At 45.0% G+C, this 18655-nt stretch overlaps 1 protein-coding gene across 3 annotated transcripts in view; it reads right to left on the bottom strand.

Annotated features, from left to right (window-relative positions):
* Positions 1-18655, bottom strand: part of MXD4 (MAX dimerization protein 4) — a 41155-nt gene that overhangs the window by 21903 nt on the left and 597 nt on the right. Inside the window, exons 2-3 of one of the 3 annotated variants that reach the window (XM_039550522.1) lie at positions 18411-18579; positions 9083-9112 (exon numbers count right to left, since the gene is read on the bottom strand). In XM_039550522.1, coding sequence (XP_039406456.1) covers positions 9083-9112; positions 18411-18579 — 199 coding nt within the window. The remainder of the gene's footprint in view (positions 1-9082; positions 9113-18410; positions 18580-18655) is intronic. The other 2 variants (XM_039550524.1, XM_039550523.1) reach the window with 2 other exon arrangements.

Raw genomic sequence — 18655 nt, 5'->3', positions numbered from 1 at the left:
CCCAAATGTCTTGCTGTATGTCTCCAACTCCCTCATTTCAACTTTGTAATTAGAGGTGAATAGAAGACAGTGAGGTGTATGTATAAACAAATTTAGGGGAAGGATTAAATGCAATGACTGTAGTTAAAGATGGCCACTTCCAAGGCTGCAGTGGGTACTCTTACTTTCAGGAGAATTAAAAGCTGAGTGACACTTATTTCCCCCCCAACAAAAAGTGAAAAAATCTGGAATCATGGGACAGTGGAGACTGCAGATATCTGACAGTCCTGCCTCCAAGTTTGGATACAGTTTGCCACAGCACAGATAGTGCCTTGTTTGTAATTTAATTTCCATCCGATTTCCCTTTCCCTTGAACAGTACAAAACTGGTTGTCTCTGAGCCAGATAAGGTGCAGCTGAGCAGAACCTGAAAATGATCCATCATTTGGGACGATAAGGTATGGAACAGCTTTTCAAAACTCTTCCTCCTTCCCTCCTTCTTTCTTCCCCACAAAACTCAGCTCAGATTTCTTAAGTGCAGTGTCCTGAGGTTATCTGGGGAAGGAAGTGCCAGAAGTTTGGACCCACTTGCCATGTGAGTATGTAAATTCAGGCAGTGGGAACCAAGACACTCAACAGTCTATTTAAAACACCTCTTAGCACCTACACCCAATAACTGCTTCTAGCAAACATACACAACAAGCTCCCAAATTTCCCTAGCAGAAATTATTTGCTCCACCCATGCTGTTCATTGCAGCAGTCAACACAACAACACTTACCAATCGGGATTAAGTCAGCTTTCTTGGGGAATTACAGGGTTTGCTACCTTTATGTTTTGTAAATACCAGCTAATGTGCTATGTAAGACACAGAATGTCTGTGCAGCAGGTATTTGCAAACACTGATGGTATTCCCAACTTCAATAGGAGCTGCTGAGTCCTGGCAGCAATTACATGCCAGGAAGGCCCCTTATTTAGCACCTTGTATCTTCACTTAGTTACCCAAATTGAACCAGCAAGGAAAGAAAAGCAGATAAATCTGTTCGGCATCAATCCCAAGGTGGCAGCTGGGAGAAGAGGATTCACCACTACTTCTCCAGCCTTTTACAGGCGTTTTACCACATTCAGATGTAGTCTTTGACTGTTACACAAATCTGCTTTCTTGCTATAAGGTAGAATCTAATAAAGGCTTTCTTAATGTAGGGCATGTAGCCTGTAACTTGAGTTATTAGTTTTTCAAGTTAGAAGCATTGCAACATGACCTCATGTACATACATCCAAGCCCAACACCTCTTCTGTGTCGGCTGTGCCAATCTCCACGCGCTACAAAATTAGTCACAGTAATTTGTGTAGAAAAAAGCTTGCGTAACATAAACTAGCATTAAACAGTATTATTGGCCAATTGACATCCTTTGACAAGTCCTGTCACTCTGCTCTAGTCTAGGAGAATGTGTACATGGCTCAGCATATGTATTTCCATCTCAAAAGACAGCATTGTATGAAGTCCCAAAACAACTCTCTCCTTCCAAACATAGGGAGGGGTGGGTAGAAGGAATATCTTATCCATTCCTGTGGATTGCACAGTTCTTTAGGATAAGAGGAGTCAGTTTTTAACTGGATACCATACACGAGTGCAGGGTAAGGGGGGGGGGGGGGGGGGAAGGGCAGTAGGGAGGGGGAGTTGGTTTTGGTTTTGTTTTTCCAAAAAAGGCCCAAATAAACATCTGTGATGGAACAGCATCATGCTTTTTCACGTTTATGATCTGCTGTCTAAATGCTTCTGCTCAGAACAGTTTCTGGAACCTTTTCTGCATCCTCTGCAGCTGCCCGGATGTGATGCAGGGTTCAGCCTGCAGGCAGGCACAGCTCCTACTAAAATTCCGTGGGTGTGAGGCGGAGTCTGCCACATGCTCAACCACCGTGTGTACCAAGGGGAAAAAACACAGATTACCAACTACTTGACCTGCAAAGGAATTTTGTGCAGTAAATCTAAGCACAAGTGTCTGCTGATAGAGACCATGAAGGAAAAGGAGCATGAGCTGCACCAGGGAAGTACACACCATTCCATTCAGAAAGAGACATTTTGAATTTGGGACCAGGTCATGGTATATCCAATACCCAAGTGAGGTAGTCACTCCAGGGGCAGGAGTGCTAAAAATAGAGCTACAGATGCCAATACAGCATGGAGGCAGGGAGAGGAAGGGACAGGACAAGCACCTCACAGAACATAGCCACCTCCTCCAGCTGAGGTTGATTCCTTTTTGTCTACTCCAAGCAGGGACACTGGGACATGAACGCCTGTGACGTACCTGGAAGAAAGTAAGCCAGCCTTCTGCAGATTTGGTGTGAATCCTGAGTGCAGAGCCAACCTTGCCTTAAAGAGCCAGAGTTGCACTCCTGGCTTTCAGGCACATTTGCCCCTTCTTCAAACCACAGCAGGTACCACTTCTGTATATTGGTCTGTGGGCTTCCACAGACTTGACTGGCTGAGATTCAGCCAAGGATTCCCATTGCATTATGTAAGACTCATTTCAGAGGCCAACTTCTTAAAGTCCATTAGCTGCCTAAATACCTTTAAAAAAAACAAAAATCAAATTCCAGCTCACTTGTCCAGATGTAGCTAAGTAAGCTTAAAAGAAAATCTTTTTTTTTTGAATACCTAATTCCACTAATTTTTTTCTCCTCCAATCAGGACAGCAGTCACCATCAGGCCCTCTCATGCACCTCTCATGCAGGGAATCAGCACCTAACTGTCCTGAAAGTACCAGAAAGTCTGGCCCATCCATCTCTACTTTGTACAAGTCCAGCCCACTCTGTCCACCATGCTGGATGAGGACTAGCCAGGTCAATTAGCAGATGCTGAAAACATAAACCACCTTCTACATAGTCCATTAGAGGCTGACACACAATAGACTTATGTTTGAAGAGAGGGATGAACAAATTCAAGTGGAAAAAAATGCATGCACTTGGTTTCTCACCCATCTGCTCCCTGCTGGCTGCTTGGCTGGCCAGGAAGCACAAGGCTTTCTGCAGCCCAGACCCAGGACTCCACTTATGCTCCATAGTGCAAAGCTGGCTTCAGCAGGAAAAAGGACATGACAATTGTAGAGTCCAGACTGTACTTTAGTCCCATCTTTCACTGCAAAATAGAAGCTTTGTCCGAAGTATGAGTAGGTGTACATCTCTGATACCTGTAATATAACCTCCTGAGCAGATTAATTTTCAAGCTTCGTCTGCTTAATATACCCCTCCTTTCCAAAGCAGCAGTGTAGGTAGGAAGACACATTTGTTGGGAGTGCATCATCAGGTGAGCTGCTCTGTGCACTGAAAAGATAACAGTTCAGTGCATAAATATTTACAGCAGCTATTGCAGCAGGTACTGCAGGGTAAGTCACAGGTCCAGACATTTGCTGACTGCCCAGAGATGGGGGCACAGTGAGGAAAAACAGCATTTCAGTGCAAAGTTTTAAACCTTCCAATTTCTTTTAATTCCACAGATCTGTCAGACTCAGAAACATGGGTCACTTCAGCAAAAGCACAGGATTACACCTTCAGCTCTGCAGGACCAGTTCTTTACAGATTTTCCTAAACAAGCTGCACAAAAAAAAATTCTTACAGGGATTTAAGAGGCAAACACCTGGCAAAAGGGGCTTTAAGCTGAGATTCAGCCTTGCACTGGCTGAGGCAACACATCACCTGCCCACTACAACTGGCATCCTCATAGAAGCAGTCATAGCTGGGGAGGGGGAGCAGATGCCCAAACCACGGTGGCTATCAGCTCACAAAAGGCAAATCACACTCCTAAAACATTACCTTGCTTAAGCAGTGCAAAGGTGTGTTTATTGCAATTCACTGGGATTGTTATAAACCACTTCACACCAACCAGATGGTGTAAAAACAGTTCTTTTCTTGATGAGAAAACCAGAAGAAAGATCCAGTACAGAGGTTAGATTCCGCTAGCAAGATGATGTGGTTTCCACCACTAACGTAGCAGCCGCATTATCTGAATGGTTTATGTATAATCTGGACAGATCCTAGAAATGGCAGCAATTTTTATAGACCCATTATAACAATGAGATCTGTCCCAGGTCAGTAAGACCCATCCAACACAGCACTTTCCAGGCAACAGCAGCCAAAACTGGATGCCTAGGAAAAACATTAAACTGACAGAGAAGTGAACTGTAACTGCTCTGTACTGTAAATTAACACTGTAAACTAACACTGTCACCCAAAGAAGCCATCCCACCCTCTCCCTGTGCTGGTATCAGGGTGTGCCTGTGACAGGGAGCTGGCTCAGGAAGGTGACCTGGCCCAAGGAGGAAGCTTCTCCCCTCCTGCTGTGCTGGCAGGAAGCAGGACCCAGAAGCACCAGCATGCAACCCGGGCTGGGTTAAATTCCTGATGGAAGCACAGCAGCGAGACACTGGGTGATCCTTCCCTGGAAGGACTTCACCTCCAGCACCAGTTCAGGGGTTTCCTCAGTCAGTGGTGGCACCACAGCCGTTCAATGTGATGGATCAATGCAGTTACAACTTTATGCTGCATAACAGTGCTAACCACAATGGTAATCTGTGATTTTGAAAAGGCAGCCCATAATAAAAATAAACATTAAGCATTATTTTGGTATGCTATTATTTCAATGACCTTTCAGTTCTGTTTCAAAACTTCCAAGTTTATCACCAATTTGCAATTACATGCTTTTCATTAACCTGCAGTTTAAGAGCCACAGAGAGGATTTCAAGACATCCATCTAAGCATTCTCTCAGCTTATATTAACTTTAAACATAAAGCAACTGTGGTGGGTGCAACTGACGTACCAATGAATGTAACTGTGCTCTTGCATCTGCAATTTCTCCATGAGAAAACCACCTATCAGAATTTAACTTCAGAGTCATCTGCTCTATTTACTGTATCAGCTAATGCTGTACATCATAATGCTCCCATCAAAATATATACTCCTCATCAAAACCTATGTTTCTGTAGAGATATCCATTCATACACATGATGATGCAATATAGAAACTTCTTTCTGGCAAGATTTTAGATTTAAGGACGCCACAAAACTCACGTCAGTATTACCTTCTGTGCGCATGGGAACACTTTTAGTCTCCCCCAAGCAGGGCTCTACACAACAGATACATTAAGCTCTTCTGGGAAAAAGAAAGGTTTGGGGTTTTTTTCCATCTTTAAGGTTTTGCAAATCACTGTGTCTCATGTATTCCCCATTCTGGTCTTGCACTTCTAAAAGTTCAGAGCTGTCTTACTCAGTTGATTCAGGCAACCTCCACAGCAGTCTCAGCTCAAACAGCAATGCCTGGTTTTTACCTCCATCTGCCTCAGCTCACCAGCTTTTGTCAAATCTAAGCCTGCAGACCTGGGACCTAGATCAAGCCATACCAGAGTCACACAGCACTTCTTCAGCTCGTATGGGTGCCAGTTTGGGGACAGCAGCACGTGGCTTGCTGACTTCAAGTACACCTATTCATTTCCTCACAAATCCTTAGAAGCTGTTCTTTAAAATCATCAAGTTTCACAAGCTGTTTCCAATGACTTTGCCAGGGAAAGGGCAAGACCTTGAACCCCTCCTGCAGCAGAATTCCTCATGGCCAGGCAGGACTGAATGACACTGAAGAAGTCCTGATGGGCTGATCCCAGTATCCCTTGTCAGGACTCCACGTGCTTTCACAGGAGGTGTCTCTTCCTCACACAGCCCTGCACAAGCTGGGGGACAAATCCACGGGTGAACAGCCGAGGGCAGGTTCTCCCTGCCTCCACAGAGCAGCGTGGAGATCTCAGCACAGTCTTCAGGGAGATGCACCTTGGCTTTTACCTTCTAATGCAGAACTAGTATAAACTGATGCAAATAAATGAGATAATGCTGTATCTTTTAAAGAAGCTTATGTCTCTCGTAAATTCTTGGGTGTTTTTTATACTATGAAAGTTGAATTCCTCTATACAGTTGTCAGGTTGATTAAAAAATTTCCTTGCAAAAAGTCATGATTACTAATTTACTTACTATTTATATTGCTCTGTGAAAGCCTACAGACCTAATGGTCTGGCTGGAAACAACAAAAAATACCTACATAAATATACATGTGCACTTTTGTCATTAGGAACTAGTTACATCCAAGTGCCACACTCTGACTAACCTGTCTGTAATTATTAAAATATCTTCTAGGACCTCATCTGTCCCTAGGATGAGAAGATTTCTTGCCTTCTTACTTTTTATTTAAGGGGTTTCCTGATTCATGGCTCCTAGATGCACACCTTGATCACACAGGACCAAAACAAAACTGCTATTAGAGGGATAAGTCCTTCCAGAGTGTCCCTATAATGAACACACACTGAAGCTCTGAGCAGGGTATTATACAGAGACTTAAAGCACAGAAAAAGCAATTTCATGTATGAATTGCTGAGAAACACTTTACCGTAACTTTAATCTGAATTCTATCATATAATGAGATTTTTTTTCTTGGAATTATGTTTCTGCTTTCATTTGTGTTCCTCTGAGCTCCCCCTCAAGAGCACACAGAAAAGAGACCCAGCAGTAAAAAATGCAAAATAAACTGGTGGTGCCAAATGGTCAAGCCAGCACACACAGAGGTCAACCACTGCCATTTCCACTGACATCAAAACCAGAGATAAAACCTTTGACGTGCAACACCAGTGCAGAACCCAAAACAGCACCATGTACAGTGCATGGCTACCATGGGTTTCCATTCAGTGACATCTCTGGCCACCCTCACGCAGGACACAACAGCCCTGTAAATAAGGAAGCCATTTCCCTGCCCTCCAGCACAGGGTGCAGCCCTCAGACACCACGTGAGGGACTGGGCATGGAGGAGGACACACGCAGCCTCTCCTCCCCTCCTCCTCGACGGGCTCCTGTGAGATAATCGAGTGTGTCTTGCCAGAGCAGCATCATGGCAGTGCTGAGTCAAAGGCGCTGGTCCTGGAAAGGAGACACCTCCAAAATCAACATCCAGTGCTTCCCAACTGGCAGGGCAGGGCTGCATGGAGGGGGAGGACAGGCTCTGCTGCAGGGACCAGCTGCTACAGGGACACACCATGGCTGTGAATCTCCCATTAAACCGTGCAAGACATTTGATAGATTTTAAAGTACTTTTAGTAAAACACTGTGAAAAACACTATGATCGGTATTATCTGCTCATACACCCACAGTGCTGGAGGAGGGGGTTGTTAAAAGAAGAAATAAAAATTGCAGGAGTCCTTCACACCAATACATCAGGCAGCTAGAACTGCACACACCTCATCTGCTTTTGTGAACACCCATTTGCACATACAAGGATCTTGCACTAATTTGCAAGTTCTCACCAGGAATAATAAAAATCTGGCTTCAAGTAGTTTAACTGCAGGAGGCACAGCAAGCAGCAGCAGTTAGAAACATTAGTTGTATAATCACAAGACATACTGTGCAGTTTACCTATTTTGACCTTGAGATGGCAGAGAAAGAAAAGGTAGCAAGGCAAGTACTGTATGGTCCAGCTACTACAAAGATACAACACAGAACTGGAAGTGAGAACAGTGATTGAACAATTAATAGAGTCTCCTTCTGGCCCTGCATCTGCTGCAAATGCTGCTGTGCCTCATTTACTGTGCTGCTTAAACATGTTAAGGCAGAGCAGAAGGAAGAAGAGGAAAATAACTGAAGGAAAAATAAAAGGAATATGCAGATGAGAGTAAATTTGTATTGATGAAGCAGGAGGGAAGGAAGAAATATAGAGGAATGAGAAAGAATCGTAGTTGGGGCCAATTATTTTTTTTTTCTTTTAAAGAAGTGTGACCGAAGGACAGAATTTTACATGCAGTTATTTTCCTGAAGACTCTGTCAGAAGAACTTCTGCCGGTCAATGTCACTGCCTTAGCCAGTGCACTGCATTCTACAGCCCAGGCCTGTGCTTGTGAGCTTGAGCCTTCTCCAGTTCCTCTCATCTCTAGGATGACCACGTGGCTATTAGGCAGAGCTATAGTTTACTCATATTACAATTAAACTACAGGAAAGCATGTAAGCATGCAAGGGAAGTGATGGTCTAGCTGCTACATAACTGCAGCCACAGAACAACACACAAAAAAACCCCCACGAGTTCAATCTTCTTTTGCCATCAACCACGTTTCACGTATTTAGAAGCATGCAAATAAGTTTAAATCATATCCACACACACCCCCCTCGCTTTCTCTGGATGCGTGAAACCCGAAAGACCACAAGCTACACAAAAAAGGAACAAAAAACCACCCGAATGGGAGTTTATCCTGAATGGTGGGTGAAAGGCAGAGGCCCCGCAGTGAGGGTGCCACAGCAGGGAAGCCAAAGGCAGAGCCAAGACGGGCCCGTTTGCTCTCTGAGCTCCCTCGGAGCAGCGCTCCCGGAGCCTTCCTACAGCCCAGGGGCCCAGCTGCAAACACACTCTGACACGGTACAACACACGCTGAACACTGCCTCCAGAACGGGGCAAACGAGAGCTCTGCACCACGCGGGGCTGCAGGGCCTAATGCCTGTCCTGGGTAGGTCCGGCTTTTCCTGGCGCTGGATTCACCGGACCAGGCTGCGGCTCAGGAGCTGCCCGTTCCTAGCTCACACACAGCTCTCCGGACAGGACACGCACCAGCAAGGAAGCGGAGGGAGGGGAAAAACGGATCTGTAGGTACTTACATGCAAGATGAAAATTAACTGCACTTTAGGCATACTTTAAAAGAAACATAGAATAACCCTGTGTGACACATTGTTCCCAAAAAGCATTCACCTTAGTCACAAAAATACTTTGTACTTATAACATTTAACACCTCTAGCAAACAGTTGCTGCAATCAGATTCTTTGTTAGTAACAATTCGGTTAACCAGTTACAGCATTAATCAGTACAAAGATAATTATTAGGGATGTTTCAAAAGGAGCATACCAAACAGTAGGGGGGAAAAAAGTGCCAAATAGTACTATAACTATTAGATTTTAGTTGATAAAAAAACCAAAATCAACTTAATAAATTACTCAGTGCAGAATCAAAAAAATTTCAACAAAATGTTCTTCAATAAACATGGTAACTAAAATGTCAGCCATACATCTTTTAATTAGCTTTTTTTTCAAAACTTACCTATGTTTTTCTAGTTCGTTGTGTGATGACCTATTAAAAAGAGAAAAGAAATATTAGAGAAAAGGAGAAATAAACCAAGATTTAGAATATTTAAAAGCCAATACCTGCATATGTTGCAAAAGAGTTCTCTGAAATATGTATTTAACATGGATTATGAAACAGCTTTTCTATTAAATCGATTCACTTTTACATCCCTTAGATTCTTCAGGGTATCAACTTAGTTTCCATGAGTAAACTGTAGGTTTGGGGGGAATTATAATATATTTGCATTTATTAGTGTTCAATACATTCAGAGACAGAAATGAACATAAAAAACTGAGCAGGTTAGTAATAAAAACAGCCCACGAGATTTTTATATGTGAAGAAAAATTACGAGGGGGCAGAAAATGTTAGAAGATCTAAACGGCAACAGGTAAGAGCAAAAAGCACCCAAAAGGCCAGCTTTCAAGCCCATGGAGAAGCAGAAAGAACAATCAGCAGCTAATCACTGCAGTTGTTGTTGTTGACATCTTAATGGCAACAAAAGAGGAATCCTCTTAATTCTTCTGAGTCTACAAACAGAAAATAAAACCCAAAAAAATCACAATCCCTGTACCAACCACAGCAGTATGTTATCCTCTTCCAATCTGCTCAGATTAGAGATTTTTTTTTATGCCCCAACCAATGCCTCGGGATTTTTGCCATTAGAAGGCAGCCTTAAATTCTTGGAAGACTTTTATTTTAAACTGATTCAGCTAAAAATATTCATTTTATTTATTTACACATCTCAGGTTAAAAACATTCCTAAAATGAAGTTACTGTCACTTTCAGAACCAGCAATTTTCTGTACTTTCAGTTTTGTCCCCCTGAAAACATGCCCAGCACGTAAGGATCAAAAGATGCAGAGGTGGTGGCAGCTTTTAGGGCTGGCAGATTATGTCAGAGCAGCTCTGCTGGAGCCTGCTGCAACCCCAGCCCGCAGCTGGGCACGGGGTGCAGAGTGAGGGGCCTTTGTGGAGGGCAAGTGCACAGTCCCTCCAGAGAGCAAAGACATCCCAGGGGAATTACAGAGCTGTCCTGCACAAATGCTGCCCGGTGCCGTGCTGTCCTGCCTCTCCCTGCACACACCCGAGCTGCTGGATGCTGTACCTGGGTGTGACTGATGGCAGAGCATCACTCTGGCCATTGAGAGGGAAAAAGAAAGCAAAGCTCACCCAAAAAATATCCAGTGAACAAACCCACAAGCAAGTGATCTCAGGCCAGTGCAGACCCTGATCCTGCGAGGAATTAAGTGAACTGCCCTTCTGCAGGTAAAACTGAAATGTGTACAAGGTTCAGCACTGATGCTAATCCACTCTCACCAGAAAGCATCTCAGTGTTGGTACCAAGACATCAATTATGTCAACCATTACCTGGTATCTTTTTCTCACAAGCCTATGAAAAGCCTATGAATTCTTTATGTATTTTTTTTTAAACTTCTTGCATCAAGTGAGCCATGATCAAGTAATGTGTGTATTTCTACTATGCCATTTAAGTGCTCCTGACCAATGCAACAACACTAAAAGTGTTAGACACATATTCTGTGCTACATTAATAGGGCAAGGTGGGCTTGGTCATTTGGCTATCTTAAGAGGATATTGTTTTTATCTTCTACTTCTACTCTCTACGCAGAGATCAGACATTTTCTCCACAATCATTTCTCCACACCAGTGTTCACAAAAACTGACAAAAGACTATGCTAAATACACCAGTGTTTATGAAAACACATGGAAAACAGAAGTCAGGAGGGAACCATTGTCCCCAAACACCCTCAACAGGCCTGTGAAAGGCACAAAGACACTGTTCGTAGGGAACTTTGGAAGGGAAAGGAAATACAGGCTGGTCCGGATTCATCCGTATGGCATTAATTCCTTGACATTTCTGGCAATTAGCACAAAGGTGAACACAATCACTCCAACTGGCCCATTCTGAGCTGCCAGCTCACAGCAGCTCCAGTGAGCCCACATGGGGACAACACGGGCCAAGAAATCCAGCCTGCATGGAGTATTTTGCTGGGCTGAGAAAGGATGCAGTGAGCAGCTGGCAGTCCTTCTTCATGCAGCACACCTACAGGGCACCTCTGGTGCATGAAGGGTGACCCCGGCGCTCTCCTGAGGTATGTCCTGCCAGAGCAGCTCTGGAGCGGCGCAGCCGTGGGTGTGCCAGCTGCCAAACGGAGCGGCAGCGGCCATGTGCCTCTTGGCAGAGCTCTTGGGGACACAAAAGCCTCAGTGACGCCTGCAGTGTGCAAACGTAGGCACCAGCCACACATTTCGGGAGGTGTCAGGGGGTTGACTAACGCCTCAACTATCAGGCCCTAGGCAGAAACCAAAACCTAGAGTCCTGACATTTACCTGAGAATTGCTCCATCTACAGAGCAAGTTAAATACCCCTATTACAAAGCATGACAGGGGTTTCTTTGGTTGGGATTGTTTTCAGAAGAGATGAACTTCTCTCAAAATACTGGTTTTTATTTCCTTCACTGTCTACAGCACAGTGTATTGGAAGAATATCCATCTCCTGCTGTTTATGTGAACTAAAGTGAGTGAAAGAAAATGTACAAACCGGTCTGCACACAACCCAGCACCCTGTTTCAAAATGGAGTCCTTTACTACTACTTTAGTAAAGATAAGATGTAGGCCACAACTAAGAAATACATGTACATATGTATTTATATGAAAGAGACAGATATATGACTGTGATTTTCAGGCAAATGGTCTGTGGAGTCTTTCAAAAACGGCTGCAAGAGAAGGAAGACTTCTGGTGTTTAACTTAGGTTCACTCTATTGAGTTTGTATCTTCATGCAAAGCTTTGGGAAGTTGGGGGTAGCAGTGATGAAAAAAAAGGTGTCAATAAAAAGGTTCAGATAACAACAACCAAAAAATCAGCAAAATCATAGATTCAGACAGAAGAGATAATGAACACTAGTGCTTAGACTACACTGTTGATCTGAGACAGCTCCAATATCCCTTTTACAAATGCCAGGCAGTTCACTGACTATAAATTTTATTTGTGAAGAAATTGTCAAAAGAAGATTTGAAAGAACAAGGAACCAAGTAAATGCAGACACTGGTCTGCAAGATGCTGTGCATACTTCCCTCAGCACATCCCCAGAACCATCTCCCTCCACCACCTTCCCTTCCCCAAACAGGAATTCTAGGTATTGGATTTCAGCTTTTGGTTGATGCAACATTCAACAGACACACCTAAACAATTCAGACAGGTGCTAATTGAGATGGCAGGACTAACACAGAAAAGGCAAGGGCCCCTCCATGTCCACTGCTGCCAGTTTATGGGTGAGCCAGCAGGAGCTGCTCACATGCTGCTCTCATCTAGACTGAGATTTCACTGTACGTGCGATGCACGGCCTGTTTCAGTATTGACACCTTCCCTACTCCTCCATCCCTTTACCCCACCAGATGGGACATCTGCTCAGCAGGAAGCCAGCAGCTCCTGACAAAAGCAGGGATGTATGGAAATGCTGCTGAAGTTTATTGCCCTGTGTTAATGGGAGGAGGTCTAGACCGTGACTCACCAATACACTACCAGGTGCCAACGCATTTTAAAGCACTGTATAGGGACCAAAGCAGGGTACTTAACCAAGTGCTTGAAACTGCGGCAGCACCTGACCCGTGCCAGGGCTTCCTGGTGCAAGCAGGGCTGTCAGGGTGTTATACAACCCATGTGCAGGATACAACTCCACCTAAGGTCATGCAGCCATGTGAACTACACTGCCAGCACTTCACCTTTTGTCCAGGCCAAAAGAGTAAGAACAAACAGAACAAGAAGGTTTATAAGGTGCTACACCTTAAGTGTCTGCATCCAGTTCCTACTCCCAGAAGTGCAGGTGTGTAAAAGCACAAAGCTTACACCTGCAGTCTTGTGTGAATGCGACTGCTGTGCAGCTTTTCATTGAAAGGATCCAGATTCGCTTCCAGGAAATTCCCTGTCCACATACCTAACCTGCCTGGGATGCACCTGAAAATACTACAGTTTGCCCCGCAAAGCACAGAGAAAACTGAACATAAGCACATGTCCTCCCAAGCATTCATTGCTCCTGGGTTGTTGGGTTTTTTCCGTTTGTTCCGAACTGGACACATTACTTACAGCCTGTCAAAGAAACAGCCTGTACCGAATTAATCCACTAAAAATTAATTTTGCATTCTCCTCATAGCAAAATTTAACTGGTTCTGCAGATTCAGCTGGGATCTGGGAACCAGGCATACTGGCACAGCCTTGATGCAGAGTTCTGGCTCTGGGATCGCATTCAAGTTGGTGCTGCCACATGTTTGCAGTGGCCAGGTCTGAACGTGCTTCTAATACGGTGGCAATTTGTTTTCCTCAACTGCACAAGCAGGGCAGCTCCCAAACATCGCAGACCTACCGCGGTTCCTCAGGGGCGATAGGCCCATTGGTGAAATCTGTTATATTGGGACTAAAATGCATTACTTTAAAACCAAATGTGGCGGTAACAATTGCTGTCCTAGCTTTCAGAAGGCAAACCCAGAAAGATCTATCGAATTCAGAAATCCAGGTGAAAAATCAGAGGAGCTACATCTGCACAGTCTGCTTTGCAGTGTTTTATTCTTGGCCTCTCACAAAAAAAAAAAAAAAAAAAAAAAGGAAAAATAAAACAAAAATCAGGCCCTGATCCCTAAGCTGCTTAGTGTGGGCACAGAAAAACATCTGCAGAGAGCAAGGGGCTCACTCTGTGGGCCACAGGTTCACCCTCAACATGAGCCAACATCAACAGAAGAATTCGGACATTAAGCTCTGTTTTTATTTGAAAATCCAAATGCCGCTCTCATCTTTTTCTACGTGTAACCCTTTGCCAGAACACAGCACAAAGTACATGTCTATTTATATAACATATGAGCAAAAATATTAATTAATTGACACAGAAGATATATTTATAAACCGGCATTTATTTTGCTCCCTCTCCTTCAATAAACCAGCTCCTAAATTAACAGGCCAAACACACTGCACCACCGACATTCAATTCCTTTCTCTGAAAGTAAATTTAACTGTGACCTCAGTAGACTGGCATCTAACACTAAGATTTTGGTTTTCATTTTACCTTATTTCTGACCCTTTCATGGCGAAGCAGCTGCCTGAGCTCCCCGGTGCATGGGCAGACACACACCTCAAACCCACCCACAGCTCAAGGTACCCAACACCTGGTGAGTGTCACTGCAGCCAGGGCAGAAGAAAGCCCCGTTATCCGCAGGATTGCATGTTCCTCTGTCAGAGTGCTTTGCCTTGTGAGCAAACGTCACCAAATTTCAGATTTGTGTCGCATTCCTCCTCGGCACATTGCACACGTGTCACCTATTTGTTTCCTTGGAGCAAAAACCAAGCTTGACTTTTGAATATTTGCTATTAACATTTCAAAGGTACAACAGCAGTAAATCCAGCTGTTTGTTTTATGCCTTTTTTTAATTCTAAGTACACCTTAGCAAGAATTATTACACTGCACGGCACTGGTTTAGGAACTACATACAGCCACTGCTCTGCGGAGACATTTATTATACTGTAGTCAAGTACCTGATAAGTATTATTGTAACAAGAAGATGTGACCTAGGTTTACCTCCCTGCAAAAGATAATATTGTGGCTTTCTCTAATCTCCTGTTCTCTTCACAAAACAAGAATCCAGTTTCATTTGCCAGAGGATTTTGGTCAAAATTACTGGGGGGAAACAAGTCTGAATCTCGGCTGAGGACACGGTACAAACAGCAAACCAGAAAGAAAACAAAGCAGTTTGGTTTGTGTGACATGGGAAAGGGCACATCACAGGAAACTGAGAAGAAAACACATAACATCAAGACATTTTAATGTGCAAGTGAAAAAGAAATGGCTAAACTGTGTCTGACTGCTACCAGTAACACAGAGAATATTGTTTATCAACAAACTGCTAACAACCACTTTCAATTTTGATTCAAAGCTAACAGTGGACAAAGCAATAATGTTAAATTCTTACAGTGGACAGAAAGCTTATAGATTTTGGTTAATCAAATGTAATTCTGCTGGTATTTTTCCCTGCATGAATCAAAACCTGCCAGAATTACTTCTCACTCAATTGCAGTCAAGAGGCCAGCAACCTTTTAGCCCAGACCCAAGCATCCTGTCCAAAGGGCCCACAGCCTCCTGCCCCTTCTCCCGCTGGTCTGGGCCTCGCCAGCCATCCACAAGGGATGGAGGTCTCATCCTACAATTTCTTACATGAATATCACCAGCACTTTGGCAGAGGAAGGAGGGGTCCATCAGTGCCCAGGGCAGCTGAAATCCATCCCTGCCTGTCACCCAGCCCACGGCGCCTGGCCAGCACACCTGTGCCACACGGGGTACTCTCTTCCCCCCACAGGCAGGCACACGGGAGGGAAAACACAGAACAAAGAAGAGTACAGCACACAGGCTCCCTCACATCTGACAGTTTTTCTCCTCCTCCCCTCTTTTCTGATTTTCCAAGAATAAGGAGATGTTTTTCATGCTTCTATATATGTATACTTCATAAAGCATGAAAAAAACCCATATGTGCATATATACATCTCTCACTTTTTAATCTGATCAGATGCTGCAAGCAGCAGGATACAAAAATAGATAATGAAAACAACAATGCCCCTGCAGATTTGAAATGTGCAGTTAGCTGTTCCTTTCCTACGCCTCCAACCTTAAGTATGTATTTTTAATCCAGAAAAACAATGAAATAATAAGGCGTGAATTTCAGACATGTATGCAATCCCCTGTATGCAATCACGTCTCCCAGCATCTGATGCTTCAAACCCAATGAGTCTGGAAAATGGTTAAAGTGGAACAATATGGACAAACACTCTGCCCAGTGGTTCACATCACCCATGACCACTCCAGATCCTCTGAACTTTGGTCAATCGTCTCCCTCTTAATCTTTGAGTTGCTTAGGAAGAATTAAGTGTGTTACCAAAAAATTCACTCTAGTCTGGGGCTTGGTCCCTATAGCCTCTAAACTCCAAATAATACACCAGCTGGTGTACATTGTGTATTTTGCATGTTTAAATGTGGGGGTAATTTCTCCCCAGAAAATCTAAGTGCGCACGGAAACATGAGCAGTGATTGCTGGACATAGGTACAGAGCCCGTACAGACAATGCAGAGGTGCCCACAGGGCACTGCTACTGCCCCTCTGTCCCTGAAGGAACAGGGAGCTGCATTAAAGCAATGTGCCTCTGCTTCCCACACCGGTCAGCAAGCCCAGTGTTCATGCTGAACCAAGCCAGCCACTGTCCCAGCAGTGTTCGTGCTGGAAACCATTCCCTGACAAGCATCATCCTGTCCTGCAACACAGATGACCCATCCCTCATCTCATCAATGCAGCTAGAAGAAAAGAAAGTGTAGGTAAACGTACACATTGCACACCGCAGGATGGCATTTTTGAAGGTTGCCACTGCTATGGAGTGAGAACCAGAGCAAAATGCTAAACAGATAAATATAAATCTGCAGGCAGAAAAAAAGCAAGAAGGTAACTGCAAGTGGATGTGTGTGCCTCAACTTTAATAACACTACCAAATTTGTAACCATAAATCTTTTAATTCTGCTGCATTTGATAGATTAAAAATCCTCTCCTAAAAACTCCTGAAAGCGGCTTACAATTCAGACAAATAACTATTTTGCAGCGGATGACAAGAGCCCTAAGAACGGAAACGATGGAATAATAGCTCTGTAACTAACACAGATTTCTTGAAGAGACAGACAAGAAATCTGTACAATTCAAGGAGCAATTTACAGCTGGAAATCCTATGAAATCTGTTTTGAATTTTTTTTAAAAGCAGTGAGCATACTTTATATGAAAATAATTAAAAATCTTAAGGAGCAAAGTGTCTCAGGACACAAGACACTCCTCCCACTCCTGATGACTTTCTCTTTTAAAATGAACTGTCTTTTCATGCTCCATGATGAGACAAAGAACTCAACTAAAACTAAAAAAAAAAGTAGGAGTACTGCAATTAACAGCCCCCAAAATGGTTGCCTTGCTCGGGGCAGGGGCACGGGGGCACAGTTTGCTCCCCCTCAGTTATCTTCGAGGCACACTGCTCGGCCGCAGCAGGCACCACCAGGGCACTCAGCAGCTCGTGTTTTTGCTCAAGGAGGGAGTTCGTCAGCTTTTGATTTCGGTTTGCACCTCCGGTGCCCCACAAGCAGCTCCTGGCCATCTGCCTGGCACCTCCCCAGCACCATTCGACCCGGCCGCAGGATGCCCGCCGGAGCAGCGAGAGCGGGCCTGCCGAGACTCTCTGCTCCTTTGGAAAACAAGTCACGTGCAAATCAAGTTCATTTTAGGCTATTCTACAGGAGCCACCATCCAGCATGACCATGCAGAGCAGAGCCTGCGCTGGGGAGAGCATCGCTGCCCCGGGACGAAGCAGGCCCAGCAGGGCACGGTCCTCGGTCCTCTCCGGAGCAGCCCTGGAAGAGCAAAGCAGACCAGAGCAGGCAGAGCCTAGGGCTAGGCTTGCTCCCGGGCAGGGGCCGGCAGTGTCCCTGTAAGACAGCCAGCCTCCTGCACGTACACAGCCGCTGCCCGAGCAGCAAACAAAGCTGCAGAGCCTGCGCACAGCAGCGCTCGGCTCGTGCCATCGCAGCGCAGGTAGCGGCTGCGGGGGAACAACAAAACCGCGGCGGCGGAGAGGCGGATGGGCGATAACCGGGATAAACAACAACCGAGCCGCGCACCCCGGCGGATCTGCGTGCGGCGGCCAGGCGGAAGGGCTGGCGAGCCGGCGGTGCAGCACAGCCCGCGGGGAGGTCAAGCTCACTCCGGCACCTTCTCACCCCGTACCTCCCGGAGAGGCTGGAGGGCGTGCGGAGTGTCCCCCCCGCCGCCCGCACACGCTCCCCGCCCCAGAGCCCAGCGCCGCCGCAACCGGAGGCTGCATCTGCTCGGGCTGCCATGGGGGAGGCGGCCGGCTCGCTGCCTGTGGTTTATAAATAAATGCCGGGGGGGACATTAGGTGCCATGCAAAGAGAAATCTGGGTGGCGATTATGGTGTTAAGGTCTGCAGCAAAAGCCGCTGTCGGCGAGCGCGGAGCAGAAGGAGCGATGAGGGCGGATGGTTCAGAAGTGCAGTGAGTACTAAGGAGATGGTGTACGCGTGGCAGTGTTTATATGAGAGATCAAAACAGAGCCAAGCCCATCCAGGGGAAAAATGGCGACTACCGGGATGGGGAAAACTGAGACACTGGACTAATTATTATTTTTCATAAATGTATGCACTGCACATAAGCTAGACACATTGGAAAAGCTGACGATTCATTCTGAAAAAGCGGTGCGTCTATTACCTGTTATTCTGGGATTTTCTGGCCATGGTGCCTGCCTTTGTTTTCTTTCTGGAATAGTCACTATCGAAGGGTAACACTGATGCATAGCCATGTTCTGCTTCTAGGGACAAAGTCAGCATTAGTGGCAATATATTTTTTCCATGCAATTTTTTCCTCCTTTGCAGGAACGCTAGGGTAAAGAACAGAATTTTTTCCGGTTGATTTGTTTGGATTTTATTCTGGCATCTCTTAAAGAAGCGAGACAA

This window comes from Corvus cornix, chromosome 4 (assembly GCF_000738735.6).
Source record: "Corvus cornix cornix isolate S_Up_H32 chromosome 4, ASM73873v5, whole genome shotgun sequence".
In the NCBI taxonomy this organism is placed as follows: Eukaryota; Metazoa; Chordata; class Aves; order Passeriformes; family Corvidae; genus Corvus; species Corvus cornix.
Note: the sequence above shows the minus strand (reverse complement) of the source record. Positions and strands in the feature narration are given on the sequence as shown.